Raw genomic sequence first — 17,017 nt, 5'->3', positions numbered from 1 at the left:
ACTAGGACCAAAGCGAGAACAGCATAGGAACCGAATAATTCTGTTAACAACCAGCTAGAACAGGGATACTATGGTGTTCTCATTATATGGTCTCAGGCCATAGCTACACGACGAGAACAGCATAGGAAACGAGCAATTTCATTAACAATGAGCTACTCAGTGTGATTATGGTGTTCTGCCCTCGTAGGAGATACCGTGAGGACAGACAGTAGCTCTGCTGTGTTCTCGAGCTGGCCTTTCTCAGCCTGAATACATAGGGAGAAGAGCATAGGGTTCCTTCGACTAATTGGAAAAGCACTCGCGAATAGTAGGCTATGGTGTTCTCTTTTCTAGCATATGACTTGTGATATCAAAGGAATAAGATGGGTGACTCATGAGAGCGGAGAACAGCATGGGTATGCAGAATTCCATCCGTAATGTACGTCCAAAGTGAAGACTATGGTGTTCTCCATTTCCCTCATCACTACCATCTGATGGCAGCACAGAACATCACAGACTGAGATAAACCACATCGCTGAGCGGTCCCCTATGATGTTCTCTATTTACTTTTCAGGCACGCACATGACCGAGTGTTTTTGAGAAAAGCTGAAAAAATATAATGTATCTTTATCTTCATCTCCATTTCTTCGACTACTGTGATACGTATCAGCAACCAGTACACTCGTGGTGTTGATCCGCTTCGACGACCCGACATGTCCGACCTACGAGCAGTCAAGAGATACGCAGCGCAGCATGATCTGTTCAATAGATTACATTCCATCTCGGCTGATGAGAGGTTCGTGCGAGATGTAGCGCAGGATTGGTTCCAAGGGAGGTTCGAGGTTGTCCGTGAGTTAGCAGGTCTCAGTGCACTGTACTGCCCGGGTCCCTATCACCTTGTTCCGAAGATGGAGTCGTTACGGGACATACCTGACTGACTTATCCAGCTAATCAGCGGTGTGGGAATTGGTATTGTGATCCTTCGGTGGGTCGTCTTTCCTCCCGTGTCCCGAATTCTCGGTATAACCAGGACGATGCTGATCTGAAGCTGGGTGCGATGAATAGACAAGCTCGAAGGCTTATGCTTATTTCAAATCGACCGATGGACATATGACAGTGAGCAAACCCCATCATCGCCCTCTGTATGGGAGAGCTCTAACCAGATAATGATCTTAGCAATGGGATTTCAACCTTCGAAGGTCAAATCTTAACTTGGCCAAGTATGCTGAAGATCATGGAGGGTAGGTCTATATACACACTATGACTTGTGTACTCAAAGCATGAGCTGAGGAAGGGAAAATTCACAGGTTGATACTGGTAGACTCGACAAGAAGAGGCAAAAGGATGCCTGATGGATTATCAAAGACCGTTCCAATATGGTACGTTTCCTCTTTCCATGGCTCCCTCCTATCCTTCAAGAACATGGCATACATCATTCATTCGACTGTGAAGCTGACTTTCTGTACACTTGTAGGTGCTGCGTCATCAACCTTGCTATCGAGCTGCGGCGGAATATACCACTAGACGAAGATTGGGATACAGAGCTCTACCTACCTCCGAAGGTAGTTTCTCCTTCTGAGAAATCGCAAATTGAAGAGAGACTGGACGAATGGGCCGAGACTCTTGAGGTGAGCTGCACACCCTCTCACCCTCCAAAGAACTCGATAAGACACATGTGCTGATAATTGATTATTCGTATGTCGTTCTCCTGTAGTCCTCTTCACTCCCTTTACCAAACCTCGCCAAACCCCTTCGCCCATTCTTCATCCACCCATCCACCTCTACATCACCCCATATCCCCGCCAATCCACCATACACACCTATAATCTGCCTATCAGCTTCGAGATGGGTGAATCACCCTGATGATCAAATTCCCTCGGTGACTAGGTTGGGGGATAGTAGTATGACTGTGGGGTTCGATTATGTCCCTGGGGCGGGGGATGATGATGAGCTATGGGCTAGGGTGGGTCTCGTTTTTTTGTCTATCCAGATCCATGCCAGGTCCCTCTCCCAAGATGGGCTTGAGGTCGCACAGCTGAATATGGTTGATGTCATTAGGGTTTGACACCCAGATTGTTTCACTCTCACAAGACCGAATTGCTACAGGCAGAAAGGGATGATCTACCTTCCTTGGTCGACGAGATCGTCTTGTCAAACTCGATGTCGAAGCTCCCTAGCCCCTCTACTTCGACCTCAGGTGAAAATGCTATTGGTATACCCTCCAGCTCATCGAGAGTAGCATTAGACATTGGATCACCCATAATGCCTTCCGCTACGCCTTGGCTGTACAGTAATTCGGATGCAAGATACATAGTGATCAGGGTAGTAGAGTATGAGAAATATCCCAGGGATATACCTCGTCTGCTCAACCTGAAGAAAGGCGAGGTATGGGTATTAGCAGTGGCCAATTCCAAGACTGAAGGAAAGGCTTACGAATCAAGCTTGAAGGAGTTGGTGGAGTTTGTTAGAAGTGCAGATCGGGCTGTGGTGTTGGTCCATGGATCAAGCAATGATGTGGAATCAGGTATCATGATACGTCAACAGTCCCCAAGGGACGGTACCAGTTCGAGTGGGGATCAAGGTAGAGAAGTGACGTTGGACGCTTTACCCGAACCTTCAGTGGAAGGGCGGAAATTGATCTTACCTCTCGCTTTGGCACTTATCTGCTCTATCGAAAATTTGGATGATAAGCAGCCAGAACAAAGGGAGAGTGAAGATGCCAGTCAGGAGCGGACGATGAGTAAGACCGATATAGCAACGAAATTACATGGTTTGGTCTCCTTGTGGCCGGATGGAAATCCCCCTAGGGCGAGTCTGAAGAGGATTAATGAGTTTTTGATGAGTGGTGATCGTAGGGATTGATTGATTTACATGCTGTTAGGTATACTTGTACTTTGTCTATAATGCATGGACTTGACCAGAACATGATAGCAAGTACGGAAGTTCACCTGTTCGTATTGTACGTTGTACGTTCAAAACATCAAAAATTCCCACAAAGCATACCATACCATAACTACACATCATTGACGTCTCTGAGCTAGTCCAGATAAACCTATATCCATCCTTCTTGCTCCCTCCTCTTTAGATTAGGCCACAAATCCCTCAATCTCCTCTCCAACTCCACCCCATCCTCTTCCCCACATTGCACCTCGCCCCTCCTATTCACCTCTCTCTTCCTCTCTCTTTCCTGCGTATTGACCCTCGACATCCCAGGTCTGGGCGGAGGCATAAGTCCCGTATGATACTCTGGAGAAACAGGGGACGACATCGAATGCACAGTCGTACCCGTCTCTTTCCTCTGTATATCCGGTCGGGCGGGGAAAGTAGCTTTGATCGGAGAGACGAAAGACGGTAACACAGGTGTGGGTATCGAATCTAGTGAGTCCCTCTTGGTATACTTGTGATCTTGAGGAGAGGGTGAGGGGGTAGACCCATAAGGGACATATGGTGGAGGAGGCACCCCATAACCATAGGTCATACGGTCATTGGCGAAATTGGTAGATTTCAATTCTATGTCCTGTTCCACATCTGTTCTCCGCCTTTTGGAAGGTAAGAGCAATTCTCTGAATCGCTTGTTCCGCTTTTCCTCATACCCCCTTCCTTTTGCTGATGCTGAAGCTGACGCTTGATCTGAGGTGAGAACTCGTTGAAATCCTAGGACACGTTCTAGCCTCAATACCCTCAGATTATCCTGTACAGCCCTATCATCGAGTCTATCTCCAAATTCCTTCGTAGCTTGACGAGTCTTCATCCTTTCCCTTCTGACATACCACCAAAACCCTCCTGCTCCACCACCTAGTAGAAGGAGAACTAGGAAAAATAACCAGAAGAATCTTGATCCACTCGATTTATCTACCAATGCGCTTAAGCATACTCCCAGTCCATTGGCGTATCCGCCTTCTCCGCAATTCGAAGCTACACATTCCCCTTTCTGTAAAATGTATCCATCTGAGCATGACGTACACGATTTGGAGTCCCCGGCAGAGCATGAGGAACAGCTCCAATCGCATGCCTGGCATCCATGTGAGGGATCAAAGTATTCGTCCTTCGAGCAGTGGTCGATGCACTTTCCATTATGAAGTACCGGTCGGTCGGACGGACAGGTCGAGCAGGTGGTGGGCGATGAACAGGTCGTACAGTCCACTGGACATGATGCACACGTCCCGTTGAGGGGAGTAGTTGATGATGGGCAGGTGGATTGGCATGTTCCGCCAGCAGCGAAAAGGGGAGAAGGACAGGAGGTACAGGTTGTGGATGTTGAAATACAGGTTGAGCAGGTCGAATCGCATTCTATCAGTAAATCTATCAGCTCTTCTTCTGGGGGTAGAATCTGAGCTGAACTATTTGTATAACTGACTTTGGCACGTCCCGTTTTTAGCTGCACTTCCCTCCGGCAGGAACCATCCGTCATTGCATTTCTTCACGCATTTAGCGTTCTCCAGAAGATATCCTTCCTGACATGATGAGCATTGTAATGTAGCGTAGCTCTTGGTGTTGGCAAAAGAGGGGATATGACAATCGAGACATCCAGATGGGCACGCTGGAAGATAATAATGAAGGATAAGCTGAGATTCTTGAGATAAACAGGTTTCACGTGAGCTAGCTTACCATCGCATTCGCTCTTCTCTAGAGTTACCACAAAGACACCTTCCAGCTTCGACAACGCAGAATCGCAGATCCCAGTCGAAGCGTCGTAGTATACACACGAGCCTTGTAGGTTCACCCGGGGTGAGGCGCAGGATAGACAATCGGAGGTGGATGGACCTGTACAGGTCGAGCAGGCGGGAGAACAACTATATAGCAGATCATTGTCAGCTAATGAGCTGGGCTTGTTCAATTGCGCCAAATGACCTTTTGCAAGTGGAACTGGACTCGTCATAATATGTACTATCGGAGCATGAACCACTGGTAGCAGAGCAAGTCACGGGATTGGCAGAGCTGAGTGTTAAGCTGTTGGAGCAGGATGTACAGGTCGCAGTGGCGTTGGTACCTTGTTGGAGGGTACAAGAATCGCATCCAAGTGGACAAGCTTTGATCGTTTATGCTCATCAGCTAAAACTCCCTGTGAGAACAACTGATGGCAATTTTCCTAGCTGACTCACCTAGACAATTACCCTCCGTATCCTCGAAAAACCCTTCTGCGCATGTGTTGCACAATGCTGGAGATACCGTCCCGTTGGTCTTCCAACCTGCTGAGCAGATACATTGATTGGAGGAGGTACAAGTTCCGTGATCACAGTTGCATGCTATTGGTGGGCATAAGCTTGTATCTTTTTGGAAGAGGAGAGTTGGGAAGCTTACAAGAAGAAGAGGATGATGCTGTGCCCAGACATACGCCAGTACCCGACAGGCCATCGTCCCAGATCGTACAATCTGATGGACCAGCTGTGACAGAAGGATGGAAAACGTGTCAGTGCTGCTTGCGAATGGAAGCAGGTACAGGAAGCTTACGAGAGCAAGAGGGACCCCAGAATCCAGTATCGCATTGGTCGCACGATGACCCAGTCCAGCCGGTAGCACATTGGCATGTTCCCGTGGAAGTGGTGTTGGAGGGAATACATACCCCATGGGAGGAGCAAGGTGGATCGCAGGCAGCTTTGATGAATGGTGTCAGCTTCAACATCCGCCATGGTCAAATGGGAGGCGGAAAGCTTACCAGAAGCAGCTCGTTCCAACTTCAACTTAGTCAAATCATTTGGTAATTGCCCTTTATCAGGTACAGCACCCCAAACAATTTTCCCCCCTTCCAATACTCCATACCAGTTTGACGGGAAGTAAATACTCTTCCACTCGTCCATCGACCAATTCCCATTATTCCATACATCTTCTGAGCCCTTATACTCGATTTTGGTAAAGCCAATGGGAGTAAGTGGAAGAGATACAGTCAAGGAATCTGATGATCTGGTGATGTTAAGTATGTCTGATGAAGGTGAGAGGGAAGAGTCGGAGTATGTACCTGGTGTAAGGTACTTGGAGGAGGACGAGTCGTGGGCTAGGACTGGCGAAGGATGAAATGTAAGCTGAGACTGGCTCTGTAAATGTCGATGGTGAGCTTACCCTTCGAAGAGGCTTTACCATCGAGGCAAACTTCAGGCGAGCAGACTTGGCTTGCCCACGAGACTGTTGGTGGGCGGATCAGCACGGACACTGGCACTGTATGGGAGAATGTTGCAGTACTCACAGGTAGTGGAGAGAGCGAAGGCTATGGTACTTGAGTATATAATCATCACGAATTACTTTACGTGTTGAATACGATTTGATGGAAGTAAGTCAAGAAGAGAAGATGAGTTAGTGAACAAGTCAGGTTAATGAGTGGGGTCATAAGTAATGTTTTCCACTTTCTCCATCATCCTATTACCGCTTCTTACCCTGTTACCACTCCCACAATACAACTTGCACGCGGAATGATCGACCACGAGTATGCTTTTTTGTTTACGTTTCATCATGTATCAGATGTCTTTTTGAGTGGATACATACTAAGCAAACGAACAAAAAGAACAAGAAGAAGAAGAAGGATCAAGGATGGAAAACAAAAAGACGTTTGATCATAATGGGGTGTTTCATCATGTTAAGCTAAAACGCGCACCTCGATCGAAACGAAGGCCACGTGTCAGACCCCCACTTTGGTAGGATGGGTTTGTTCTCCCACGGTGATCCCCTTATGGCATCGGTCTCACACAAGCAGGCGCGTTAATCTGAAATGAACATGACGCAAGGACGTCTGTGTTATCAACATTCATCATCCATCTTCCATCTTCCTCTTCCTCATCATTGACAACACATCATTCACCCGCACCCACCATGTCCTCTCTCTTCTTGGGTCCATCTGAAGAAACCCTTCACATAGATCCCATAAGTGGAGGCGCATACTTGACTAAACTACACAAATACCTACAAGTCAATTCAAGCAGATTATCCCCCGCTGGTCCCTCACGAAGCGCCCCCACAATCCTCCAGCAATCATACACCCTCCTCACTTTGGGACTAGACCCCAGTTCAGCCCCATTATCACGCTCAATCAAAGTACCTCTTACCCTGGGTTTCGGACAACCCTCCACATCTACAAAGAGACCGCTACCCAAATCGATCAAACCTCTTTTACTCAGATTACCGCCCGACAGGCTGTTATACCTGTTATTGAGATGGCAGTCCCTTCCCCAGTCACTGAACCACGTGGGTAGGACAGACGTTCCTATAGAGGAGGGTGTATCCGTAGCTGCCAGGGGGGCGAGGATGAATGAGAGAAGTATGGAAGGTGATGTGCGGAGTGTAAGGAGTTGGGTGGGGAGTATGAGAAGTGTCAGTATGGGTAGTTTGGTTAGTACTTCAACTGGGAGGGGATGGTTCGGCAAGAAAGAGGAGGTGAATGAAGGTGAGCTATCTACATCGCTGATCTGTTTTGCTCAAGCTGACGACAAAACTTCTGACAGATCAACTACTTTTACAGCTCTATACCATGTTCACCATCCTTCCTGCGTTATTGATACATCCCCCGTTCGTATCCGATCCACCAATATTGGAGTTGATAGAAGCTGGAGGGTATACTCAGCTAGGTGGGATAGATGTGAGAGTGCCGCTGGACGTCATGAGGAATTTACAGATGTGAGTCAGCTGTTCAACAGCGTGATCTAGTACATAGGCTGACAGATCGTGCAGATTGGAACTGGAATCATACGATCCCAGGGCACTACTGATACCTCCCAACCCAGGTATGCGAAGTCTGACAGTTCGAGACGTTCAAGATGGAGATGATTGGATAGAAGAGCTATTATCGATCATACCGGAAGACGAATCAGATTCACCAGCCAAAGCACGTTTCCCAAATCTCCATCATCTCTCATTAATATCTACCACTCTCCTCTCCTTCCCTTCCCTCCCTCTATCTTCCCTAACCCACTTAGATCTCTCCAACAACCTGCTCGATACCCTCCCACAATCCCTATCCAACCTCACTTCCCTCACTTCCCTCAATCTGTCCAACAACGTAATAACCTCTCTCCGATCAGCATCCAGCATAATACCCCAGGTAACCTCCCTCAACCTCTCAGGAAATAGGATAGACTGCCTGGTAGGATTGGATCAGTGTTCTGCACTACAGCGAATCGATATTAGGCGGAATGAGCTGCTGGATGTGGGTGAAGTTGGAAGATTAGCGGTGTTGGGAGGAATAAGGGAGATATGGTGTAAGGGGAATCCATTCGATACGGTCGGATACGAGGATGAATGGCGTGTAGAATTGGGAATAGCATTTAAGGAGGAGAAGAATGAGGTGATTTTGGATGATAGGGAATTTAGTTGGGCGGAAAATAGGAGGATCGATTTGGCTTTGGACAAGAGGGGGGTCAACCAGCATACACATAGTAGATCTGCGTCGTACCCTCATCACCACCAGACCGAGGTGTCGGGTCCTACGGATGAAGTGTCGCAGTCGAGGTATAATTCGGTCAATTCAACTTATCAGCAGAGATTGTCGACCCAACCGACTGCTACTAGTGTCAAATCGCCTAGTTCGTCTGCAGCTGCTATTGCCAAGAAGAAGTCGAAGAGACGAGTTATCAATCTGGATTCATCGGATGATGTTTCAGACAAGAACGAGAGGAGGACCCTGGAGGGGAGTCTAAGATTGCCTGGGAAGGTTGTGGAAGAGGATGAAGAGCAGCTGGAGGGAGATACAGGCAATGGTGTGGTGGGGAATGGGAAGGACAAAGAAAGTGTCAGAGATCAAGGGGCCATAATCACTGATCATGGTTCTGCGAATGGGAATGGCAATAGCATTGTGACTAAGGATACAGCAGCAATAGCGGGATCGATGAAGAATGATGATTCCCCTTCGACTCGGCAACAAAGTGTTAAGGTGGTTTCGTCAAGGAGGAAGAACGGTAGGAAAGGACTGGATAAGAATACGTTTGATCCTATACCCTGATCCTTGATGGCTTGAGGTGATTTGGTGTTTGATGGATGATTGGGAAACGTTGATGTTGGTAGAAAGGGATCGGAATTGGAAGTTTGAAGTTCGAGGCAACGCAACGTCTTCGCATTCGCTTGTTCGACTTGTAGTGATTCAGTTTGAACTGTGTGTTGTATATCTATAATTGCATGATCATGTATATACAAATTTCATTATATTACAATGTAATGTATTTGTGTATCGCTACGATTGAAGATAATAAAAGATGAAATCATAAAATAGCAATCTGTAACCAAGTAAAACCTCTTCAAGTATGGTGAAATAACTGAAATGAGATGTCCCGCATCTTACCCTTTCAAAGGTCTCCTGACCACCCTCTTCAACCAGCTCTTCTTCTCCTTCCCAGCCCTTTCCTCTTGAGTATTGTTCTTGCGTGTCCCATGTGGCTCGGTGGGAGTAACAGGCTCGAAGAAGCTCGTTGGTTCTTCTTTGACAGGTATGGAGAAAGGTAAGGGAGGGACGGGGGGGACACCCTCTCCCTCCGACGCGAGCGGTCGCAAAGCAGCACGAGGTCGAACAAAGGGCGTGGAGGGAGTTTCGTATTTCTTCGATTGTACTTGTGGATGTGGGATTGGGACGGTGATGTTGTATCGTCCCTTATCTTCTGATGTCAAATCAGGGATCTGCTGAGCAACTACAGCTCGAGGTTGAGGTTGAGATTCCTTCGCCGTTACAAGCTGAGATTGCCGGGGTCCAGTGCTCGGGTGGGTGGAAGGTGCCGTAGCAGTCAAAATAGGTAATTTTGAAGATGGTTTAATCCGTTTGAGCGTCAGGGGCGGAGGACGATTCTTGATTCTTGGTGGTGAGGAAAATTTTTCACTATCTGATCCAGATCCAGATCCTGATCCAGAAGGGGTGTTGGAGCAATATCCGTTAGTCATGGGAGACGGATCATTGGGAAGCGAAGAAGCTGGCTTTGAGCTGGTTCGTGGTGGTGGGATCAAAGCGGGCATGGGTGGAGAGATGGACAACTTTGTTGGAGAGGTGGGGTTTGATAGGGATCGTTTATGAGACCATGGGTTGATGTTTAGTTCTCTGGGTGGCTTTGGGGTATCAAGGTCCAAAAAGGAATTATCACTTCCCTTTCCCTTTCTTCCGCTCTTACCCCCATTGGTTTTGGTAGGTTTGGGTTTGGGTAACGATAAGACAGAAGTGAAATTCTCCATCTCCCATCTATCTCTCTCCTCCCGCGACGATGTCGAGTCGTTGGTTCGGATCTTGCTGAGTGAGGTATCGGTATCGGGGAGTGGTTGAGGTATCAAAGCCAAAATTTCTGATAATAACCATGCGAACTCCTGTTCTTCCTCTACGTCGAGCCACATCGATCCATCCTCCGATTTGTACTTTACCGTCTCGCCTTGGCCTACCTTCCGATCTCCCATTCCTCTTTCGTCCATCCCTCCACCAGCGCCAGCTGAAGCGGAAGTACCCTTAGACCTAGGCTTGGTGGACGTGGATGAAGAAGATTTTTTAGACTTGTGGGGAACGTCCCCGAAGAACTTCTCTATCTCCGTTAAGGTCGAGTTGGGGAGTGGTCGAAAGTGTTTGGTATTGAGTCCGTGCGTTTTCTTCCCACTACCCATCTTGGGATTACCATGCGAGGGGGTGTGAACGCCCAGAAGTGCAGCTGCCTTCCTAGGTGCTCGTGACGGAGTGAGAGGCGATGGTGGAATAGGCAATGCTTTCTTCCTATATTCGTTGGGTGAGGACGATACGAAAGTCCGTTTGTTAGGTGAAGGAAGGGGTGAGGTAGGTGGAGAAGGTCCAGGAGAGATGGGATCGTATGATGTGAATTTGCCCAAGCCGAGATGGAGCGAGGAATCGGAGAATCTACCTTGTGGGTGGGACCTCATCTTTTCGGGGTGGTCCCTTGGAGTGAGTGGGGAGTCAGATGGAGAAGGTAGGTTTAGGAAGATGGAGGAGATGTTGGCGTAGGTTTTGGATAGATTGGATTTACCTGAGTTGGATGAGGGGTTGCGTCTTGGTTTTGAGGTGTGCCTTGGTGAGGTTGGATCTTTGGGCAATTGGCGAGAGTAAGAGTAAGAGTTGGCGCTTGAGGATGGCGAGTAGGCGATGGAGATTCGCTTTTTGGTTTCTAGACACACATATTGAAACTGTTGGCTTTGTAAAGGCGAGGGCAAGATTTGAAGAAAGAGTGGGCGATGACTCACTAGAACCAACTTTAACAGCCGTCACTCCCTTTTTCTTCTTCACTCTCAGTGGCTTCGTCCCACCTCCAATGGTGGTGTAGTTATTTCGTATGCAGATCTGAGCAGATACCTGGAGATCATCTAGATCTTCATACTCGCCACTATCATTACTTGATGTTCTTGATAATTCCCGTTCTTCCTCGGTGGTATCGGTGGTAATGGGCGAATCGGCGTGATCAGGTGAGATGGTTGGTGATTCAGGTATAACGCAGTTGGGGTCCAGGTAGATATTGGATAGGAATGAGGAATGAGAGGAACTTGAACGTTCGACTAGGATGGGTCGGGTGGATCTATATTGATGTGTCATGGTGGATGCCTCGGCTATTTCGTGAAGCAGTGAGGTGTTCAGTGTGAATGTGACAATCTGAGGAAAGATTGGCGTTGAGGGATCGATAGATAGATAGATGGGAGATGAGAGATGGTGAAGGCGAAGATCGGTGGCGTAAAGATAGTTTAGAGCTTTCGTCTCTATCTCTGCAGAAGCGATGGGTTTGCTAGACACTCGTAGGTCTCGAAGATGGATATCGTCTTGGCGTGGTGATAAGTAATATGGATGAGTAGTTCAGGTTCAAGGTGAAGATAGATTATGGGAATGAGAAATATCAAATGAAATGGAGAGGAACAGATTGGAGGTAAGACAAGGTATGTGATACTTTAAATATCCCATACCCATCCCTATGCTTCGTCTTCATCATCCGGGTAAGCAGAGAGAACAAAATGCTCGCTTGACCACGCACAACGCACAAAAAGCGAGGTAAGCGTCTCATCATCCCTCCATGAATCTTATTGTAACCTCCCCTAGTTGTGATTTTTGGCCCAAAGCGTCGATCATGTTGTTTCTGGTACAATACCTGTTGTGTTCGTCAGTTGACGTATTCCAGGAAATGTTATGTCGCTTTTGTGTCATTTCGCTCCTTGTTAGAGGGCAGGTGTTTGGAGCTAAAAGCGGGAATGAGAAGACACTATATCGCCGGAGTAGACGGACTATCTCTCCTGCTTCTCTTTTCTTTGTCGAAGGGAGAGAAGGAGTGGGATCAAGTGGACTTCTGTTCTTTCCTCGTTTATTCAAGATGAGACATTCGACCTTGTCCTACCCTGACCTCCTTTGCATGTTGAGGCTGGCATGCTCCTTTGGCTTATGCTGTTGCCTGTTCAGAAGGGTATGACAAAACAAGCTTCGTAATTGGTGTCAGCATGAAACGAAAGAACAATAACGACATTTCAAAAAGATCGACACGAAGACATGAACAATAGATTTTGCTTCGTTCAACATGAAACGCAACCCGGGTGCCTGGATTTCCTAGTCCTACAGACGCAAGGTGTTCCTTTTTATCCGAAAGGCAAACTTTGTTTATTGTCCTCTGTACAGTGTATCCAAGAAGACCAATGATGCGATGGAGTGCGGAAAGGACGTGCAAGCGGCCATGTATTGCTGATGACCATACCTGACTGGTACAAACTGCATGTTTTGTAGGAGAACGAGTGAGAACTCAAATAAGCTTGAGTATAACGGTATGCCACTTTAACTGGTCGGTGATTGCGTAAGGAATGTTTGTGGCAGATACAGATATACAGCGACGCGTCCAACTACTGACAATCCCATTCTCATTCCACGTGGAGGTACGAGCAAGTTGACCTCCCTCACGTTCACGCTGTATTCAAGCTACAGTAAGTTATCTTCTCACCATATCAGATATACATCCCTCTTCACGCAGACACACCTCTTGCACCACCTATATGCTCTTCAACCCCCGAACAAGAGAGGAGATCAAGTACCATGTCCACTCAACAGTTCACATCAATGTTCTCCACAAGGCTGAGTTCAGCTTACAACCAACTGCGAGGTGATCTTGGTGCTCCTCAAACAGCTACCGAGACTATAGAGAAGCTCGTAGATAGGATAAACACCAGTGCTGCTGTGGAAGATAGACGTACGGCCGTATTGGGTCTTAAAGGTCTGAGCAGGGATTGGAAAGAGGTCAGTGTCCCCTTCCGTCCTGGGCCACGGGCCAAGCTGACGACTTATTGGTCGACAGGATGTCGGTACACACGCTATGGTACCGCTCATAGCGGTATTGGAGCACGATGCGCCATATGACGTGGAGATTGCTAAAGCTGCGTTGGAAACGCTGATGCAGCTTTGTGAGACTGCTGAAAAGGTTAGCTTTGTCTCGCTTACACTTATCTTCTTAAAGGTCCAGCTGATAATGGTCAACTGTACAGCCCGCCAAGGACGATTTAGGTCTCAGGTTCACCGATGCTTTTCTCGAGGTGAGCTGCTTCTCTGGAGGTGATACCGTCGCTGAGAATCAGCTGAGTTTTTGATCATTAGCAACCCAAACCACTTCATTCCCTCTTATCGCTCCTCTCCAACTCACCATCCTTCTACCCCCGATTCTACTCCCTTCAATTCCTCTCACAACTTTTGACCTCCCGACCGGCCGTTGCCCAATCATATATAATGTCAGCCCCACCACCAGGAGTAGACGGTATACTCTCAGTATTGGACCCGGCCCCACCACCAGGTAGTCAACCTCAAGCAGCGCAATTAGGTGGAGGAGCAAGTGAGATGCTAAGGAATGAAGCATTGTTGCTCCTACCCGCTATGTTGGCTGGGAATGCGGATTTACAAAAGATCGTAGCGTTCTCGGGAGCGTTTGAGCGATTGTTCCAGATTATAGATGCTGAAGGTGGGGTGGAAGGTGGGATCGTCGTGCAGGATGCTTTGACTGTTATTGGTTGTTTGTTGAGGTTTAACGTATCAAACCAGGTAAGTTCAGTTGGGGTATCTGCGTTGATGTGTAGAACTGACCAGTTTGAGAATAGAACTACTTCCGAGAGCTATCTCTCATCCCGACCATCCCCAGGATCATCGGCTTCCCTTCGCCCTTGCCAGCTGACGTACCTACACCTGACGAATTCGCATTGCAATATTGGCCGGAGCAAAAGATCTATAATACCGGTTTGGTACTTGGTCTGATCAGGATGCTAGTGGGCGGTCCTGGCGGTGGTAATCAGGTGAGCTGGCAGGTATCTCTTTCTCGTACACTAGCTGACGAACCAGAAAAGACTGCCATGGTGACTGGCGGTGTGACTCGATGTCTGGTCGAACTTTCCCTTGCATCAAATGCTCCAAATGGTATCAAATCGCAAGCACTGAACACTCTCACACCTATCCTCCTCTCATCACCCGCCAACCAAGATCTCCTTTCGAGTCTGTTGATCTCCCCTCTTGTGGCTGTACATGCGGATGAGGAACATCCAAATGGTGGATTCGTGAGGATACCCAACAAGCCAACCGCTGTAGCGTTAGTCACCGCCGTCATTGAAGGTGATTCCAGTGCTGGAGGAAGGGGCTTGAGAGGTAGAGCTGCCGGTGTCAACATGTTCGAGGTGAGCTAGCACGTAAATATTGTCCACCTCATCATAGCTGACGCACCTTCTAGGCTTATGTGTCAGGGAATGACGATGCTCGGATTGGCATACTCTCATCTATGGTAACTCCACCATCGGATAACCCTAACGCCAACTTCCCCGATCAACCTCAATCAGCAGGCTCGTTAATCCTTTCCGGTCTACTTGATCTCCCTCAGTCATCGACCGAACCGTTCGATCCCTATCGACCTCTGTTCTCCTGTCTTTTACTTGCTCACTTGATCAGAAACTCCGAACATGCCAAGAAATTAGCTCGAGATATCAACATTCCTTCGGGAGACTCTGGTGATAGTGCAATTGCAGATGATGAAGACAAAGTATCCCTTGTTCAGTTGGTTGTTGGGAATCTCATGATGGCTTCGAGAGAACAAACCGAATGTGTGAACAGAGCTGCCAAAGAAGGTTTGACAACTGGATTACCAGAAGAAGAAGATTGGACAAGAGTGATGGTTGGATATCTGGTATTACTGTGCACTTGGTTATGGGACAGCCCAAAGACAGTAAAAGAGTTCTTAAGCGAAAGTGCGAATTTACAAGTTGTAAGTTTGCTGTTATATCACTGTTGATCGTGCTCGCCAGCTGACAGTAGGTCAACAGCTCATACAACCTATCACCCAAACTACCGGCATTGATCCTCTTGTACAAGGATTGAGTGCATTCCTATTGGGTGTATGCTACGAATTCAACAGGGAGCCAGGAGAGATCACCCGGTGAGCTCACTCGACACCGTGCTTCCATCGACTTCAGCTGACAGCATATTGCAGAGCGACCCTTCATCCCATCCTCCATTCCCGAATTGGTCCAGACCAGTTCGTATCAAGAATGGCCAGATTGCGAGAGGATCCGAGATTCAGAGCTGTACAACCTGATGCGTTTGATACTGAGGGGAGCGATGCCACTGCTGCTGCTACGGCTGAAGGAGACGCGGATGAGGTTGATGAGGGGTTGGAATTGTGGTTTGATTGGGCGTTTGTCGATTTCTGGAAGAACCATTATTGTGGGTATCCACGATATTCGTTTCCTCTATAGTAAGGCTAACGGCGTTGGTAAATAGATACAATCCAACGATCCATCGCTATTGACCCGGATGCTGTCAGGGGATCTGGACGTGAGTTGTTGAGGCGAAAACCAAGATGGATTCAACTGACAAATGTGATACCGATTTCAGCTGTCGATGATGGTGAAACTGCCGCTATTATCATGTCGCTTCGACAGAAGCTCAAAGCTCAGACTGATGAAGTGGTTCAACTTCAATCGAAATTAGAGGCAATAACCAAAGAGAACAAGACTGAGGTCAGTCAAATTTCCTCGACAACGGAAAATCTGTAGCTGACATTTGATTCCGCCATATGTAGAAGGATACCTTAGTGCACGAAGTCGATTCACTCTCTTCGCAAATCGCCACCCTTTCTACTCAATTGCAGGAAACTACCAATGCTCGATCAACATTGGAAGAAGAACTATCAATCCTCAAGAACGAGTACGAGTCCCTGAAGGATATAGCAGCTTCTGCTGAATCTACCAAATCGGAGTTAGACAAAGTTTCAGCCGAACTAGCTACGCTGAAGGAGACTCACGAGAAAGCTTCGTCGGAATTGAGTCTGGCTAAAGCTAGTTCCAAATCGAGGGAAACCAAATTGAAGGATTTGGAGACCAAGGTCAAGGACCTGGAAGAAAAAGCTAAAGCTGCTCCTGCTCCTCAGGATGCTGCCTCGTCAGAAGAGGACAAGAAAGCTCTGGAAGAACGAACACAGGAGTTGGAACAGTTGCAGAAATCGTTCGAAGGAAGTAGATCGGAGCTTGAGAAAACTCAATTGGAGTTGCAAGAGAAGAAAGAGGTGGAAGAGAAATTGAGGTCCTCCGAGGAGAAGGTATCGTCCGGTGAAAGTAAATCAAAGGAATTGGAGGAGAAGACAATCTCGTTGGAAAAGAAGATTGAAGAGCTGGAAGCTAAGCTCAAGGCTGCTGAGTCGTCTGGCTCTTCTACGGCTGGAAACTCCCAAGGAGGTGGTGGTGGGGAGTCGGGTAAAGCAGCTAAAAAACGAGCCGCGGAATTGGACTCTAAAGTGAAAGAATTGGAGAAGAGCCTGGAGGAGGAGAAGACCAAGAGGGAAGAGGAGAGTAAGGAACATGAGGATCTGTTGGTGCTTTTGGATGAACTTACGGCGAAGAGGAATGCGGATAAGAAGAAGATGAAGGATCAGGGGATTGAGGTTAGCGATGATGAGGAGGATGACGAGTAGGGTGCAGATGCAGTGACTTGGACGGGGGTGATAGTATGGTGAGAAATGCAGTATTTGACTTGATTTGTGGGCCCATTTGTCATTGGTATAACTACTCATGTTGTTCGAGACTGGTGAAGTTGCGTGTGTCCTGGTGATATCGCTGGGACCATCCGAGGCAAGGCATCAAATGTACGCAAGTG

General features: G+C 47.7%; 5 protein-coding genes across 5 annotated transcripts; 3 read left to right on the top strand and 2 right to left on the bottom strand.

Annotated features, from left to right (window-relative positions):
• Positions 1-692: 692 nt before the first annotated feature.
• I302_106229 (uncharacterized protein) lies at positions 693-2,841 on the top strand (the record flags this gene model as incomplete). Its single annotated transcript, XM_019191973.1, has 8 exons — positions 693-828; positions 927-964; positions 1,045-1,095; positions 1,156-1,220; positions 1,287-1,358; positions 1,454-1,607; positions 1,694-1,942; positions 2,038-2,841. The coding sequence occupies 8 exons, from the start codon at positions 693-695 to the stop codon at positions 2,839-2,841; spliced, it is 1,569 nt and encodes a 522-aa protein (XP_019046603.1).
• Positions 2,842-3,031: 190 nt separating this feature from the next.
• Positions 3,032-6,206, bottom strand: I302_106228 (uncharacterized protein; the record flags this gene model as incomplete). The annotated part of the gene is made up of 10 exons (XM_065870234.1): positions 3,032-4,269; positions 4,337-4,519; positions 4,588-4,772; positions 4,831-5,008; positions 5,082-5,225; positions 5,281-5,364; positions 5,431-5,574; positions 5,636-5,977; positions 6,037-6,099; positions 6,161-6,206. The coding sequence occupies 10 exons, from the start codon at positions 6,204-6,206 to the stop codon at positions 3,032-3,034; spliced, it is 2,607 nt and encodes an 868-aa protein (XP_065726306.1).
• A 574-nt stretch (positions 6,207-6,780) lies between these two features.
• Positions 6,781-8,902, top strand: I302_106227 (uncharacterized protein; the record flags this gene model as incomplete). Its single annotated transcript, XM_019191971.1, has 3 exons — positions 6,781-7,351; positions 7,410-7,581; positions 7,636-8,902. 3 exons carry the CDS (start codon positions 6,781-6,783, stop codon positions 8,900-8,902), a joined length of 2,010 nt encoding a protein of 669 aa, XP_019046601.1.
• A 332-nt stretch (positions 8,903-9,234) lies between these two features.
• Positions 9,235-11,464, bottom strand: I302_106226 (uncharacterized protein; the record flags this gene model as incomplete). Its single annotated transcript, XM_019191970.1, has 2 exons — positions 9,235-11,042; positions 11,119-11,464. The coding sequence occupies 2 exons, from the start codon at positions 11,462-11,464 to the stop codon at positions 9,235-9,237; spliced, it is 2,154 nt and encodes a 717-aa protein (XP_019046600.1).
• A 1,470-nt stretch (positions 11,465-12,934) lies between these two features.
• I302_106225 (uncharacterized protein) lies at positions 12,935-16,835 on the top strand (the record flags this gene model as incomplete). Its single annotated transcript, XM_019191969.1, has 12 exons — positions 12,935-13,135; positions 13,194-13,316; positions 13,381-13,428; positions 13,490-13,927; positions 13,984-14,175; positions 14,227-14,550; positions 14,604-15,131; positions 15,190-15,302; positions 15,357-15,589; positions 15,647-15,700; positions 15,761-15,885; positions 15,948-16,835. The coding sequence occupies 12 exons, from the start codon at positions 12,935-12,937 to the stop codon at positions 16,833-16,835; spliced, it is 3,267 nt and encodes a 1,088-aa protein (XP_019046599.1).
• Between the last annotated feature and the right edge of the window lie 182 nt (positions 16,836-17,017).

This window comes from Kwoniella bestiolae, chromosome 4, assembly GCF_000512585.2.
Source record: "Kwoniella bestiolae CBS 10118 chromosome 4, complete sequence".
In the NCBI taxonomy this organism is placed as follows: Eukaryota; Fungi; Basidiomycota; class Tremellomycetes; order Tremellales; family Cryptococcaceae; genus Kwoniella; species Kwoniella bestiolae.
Note: the sequence above shows the minus strand (reverse complement) of the source record. Positions and strands in the feature narration are given on the sequence as shown.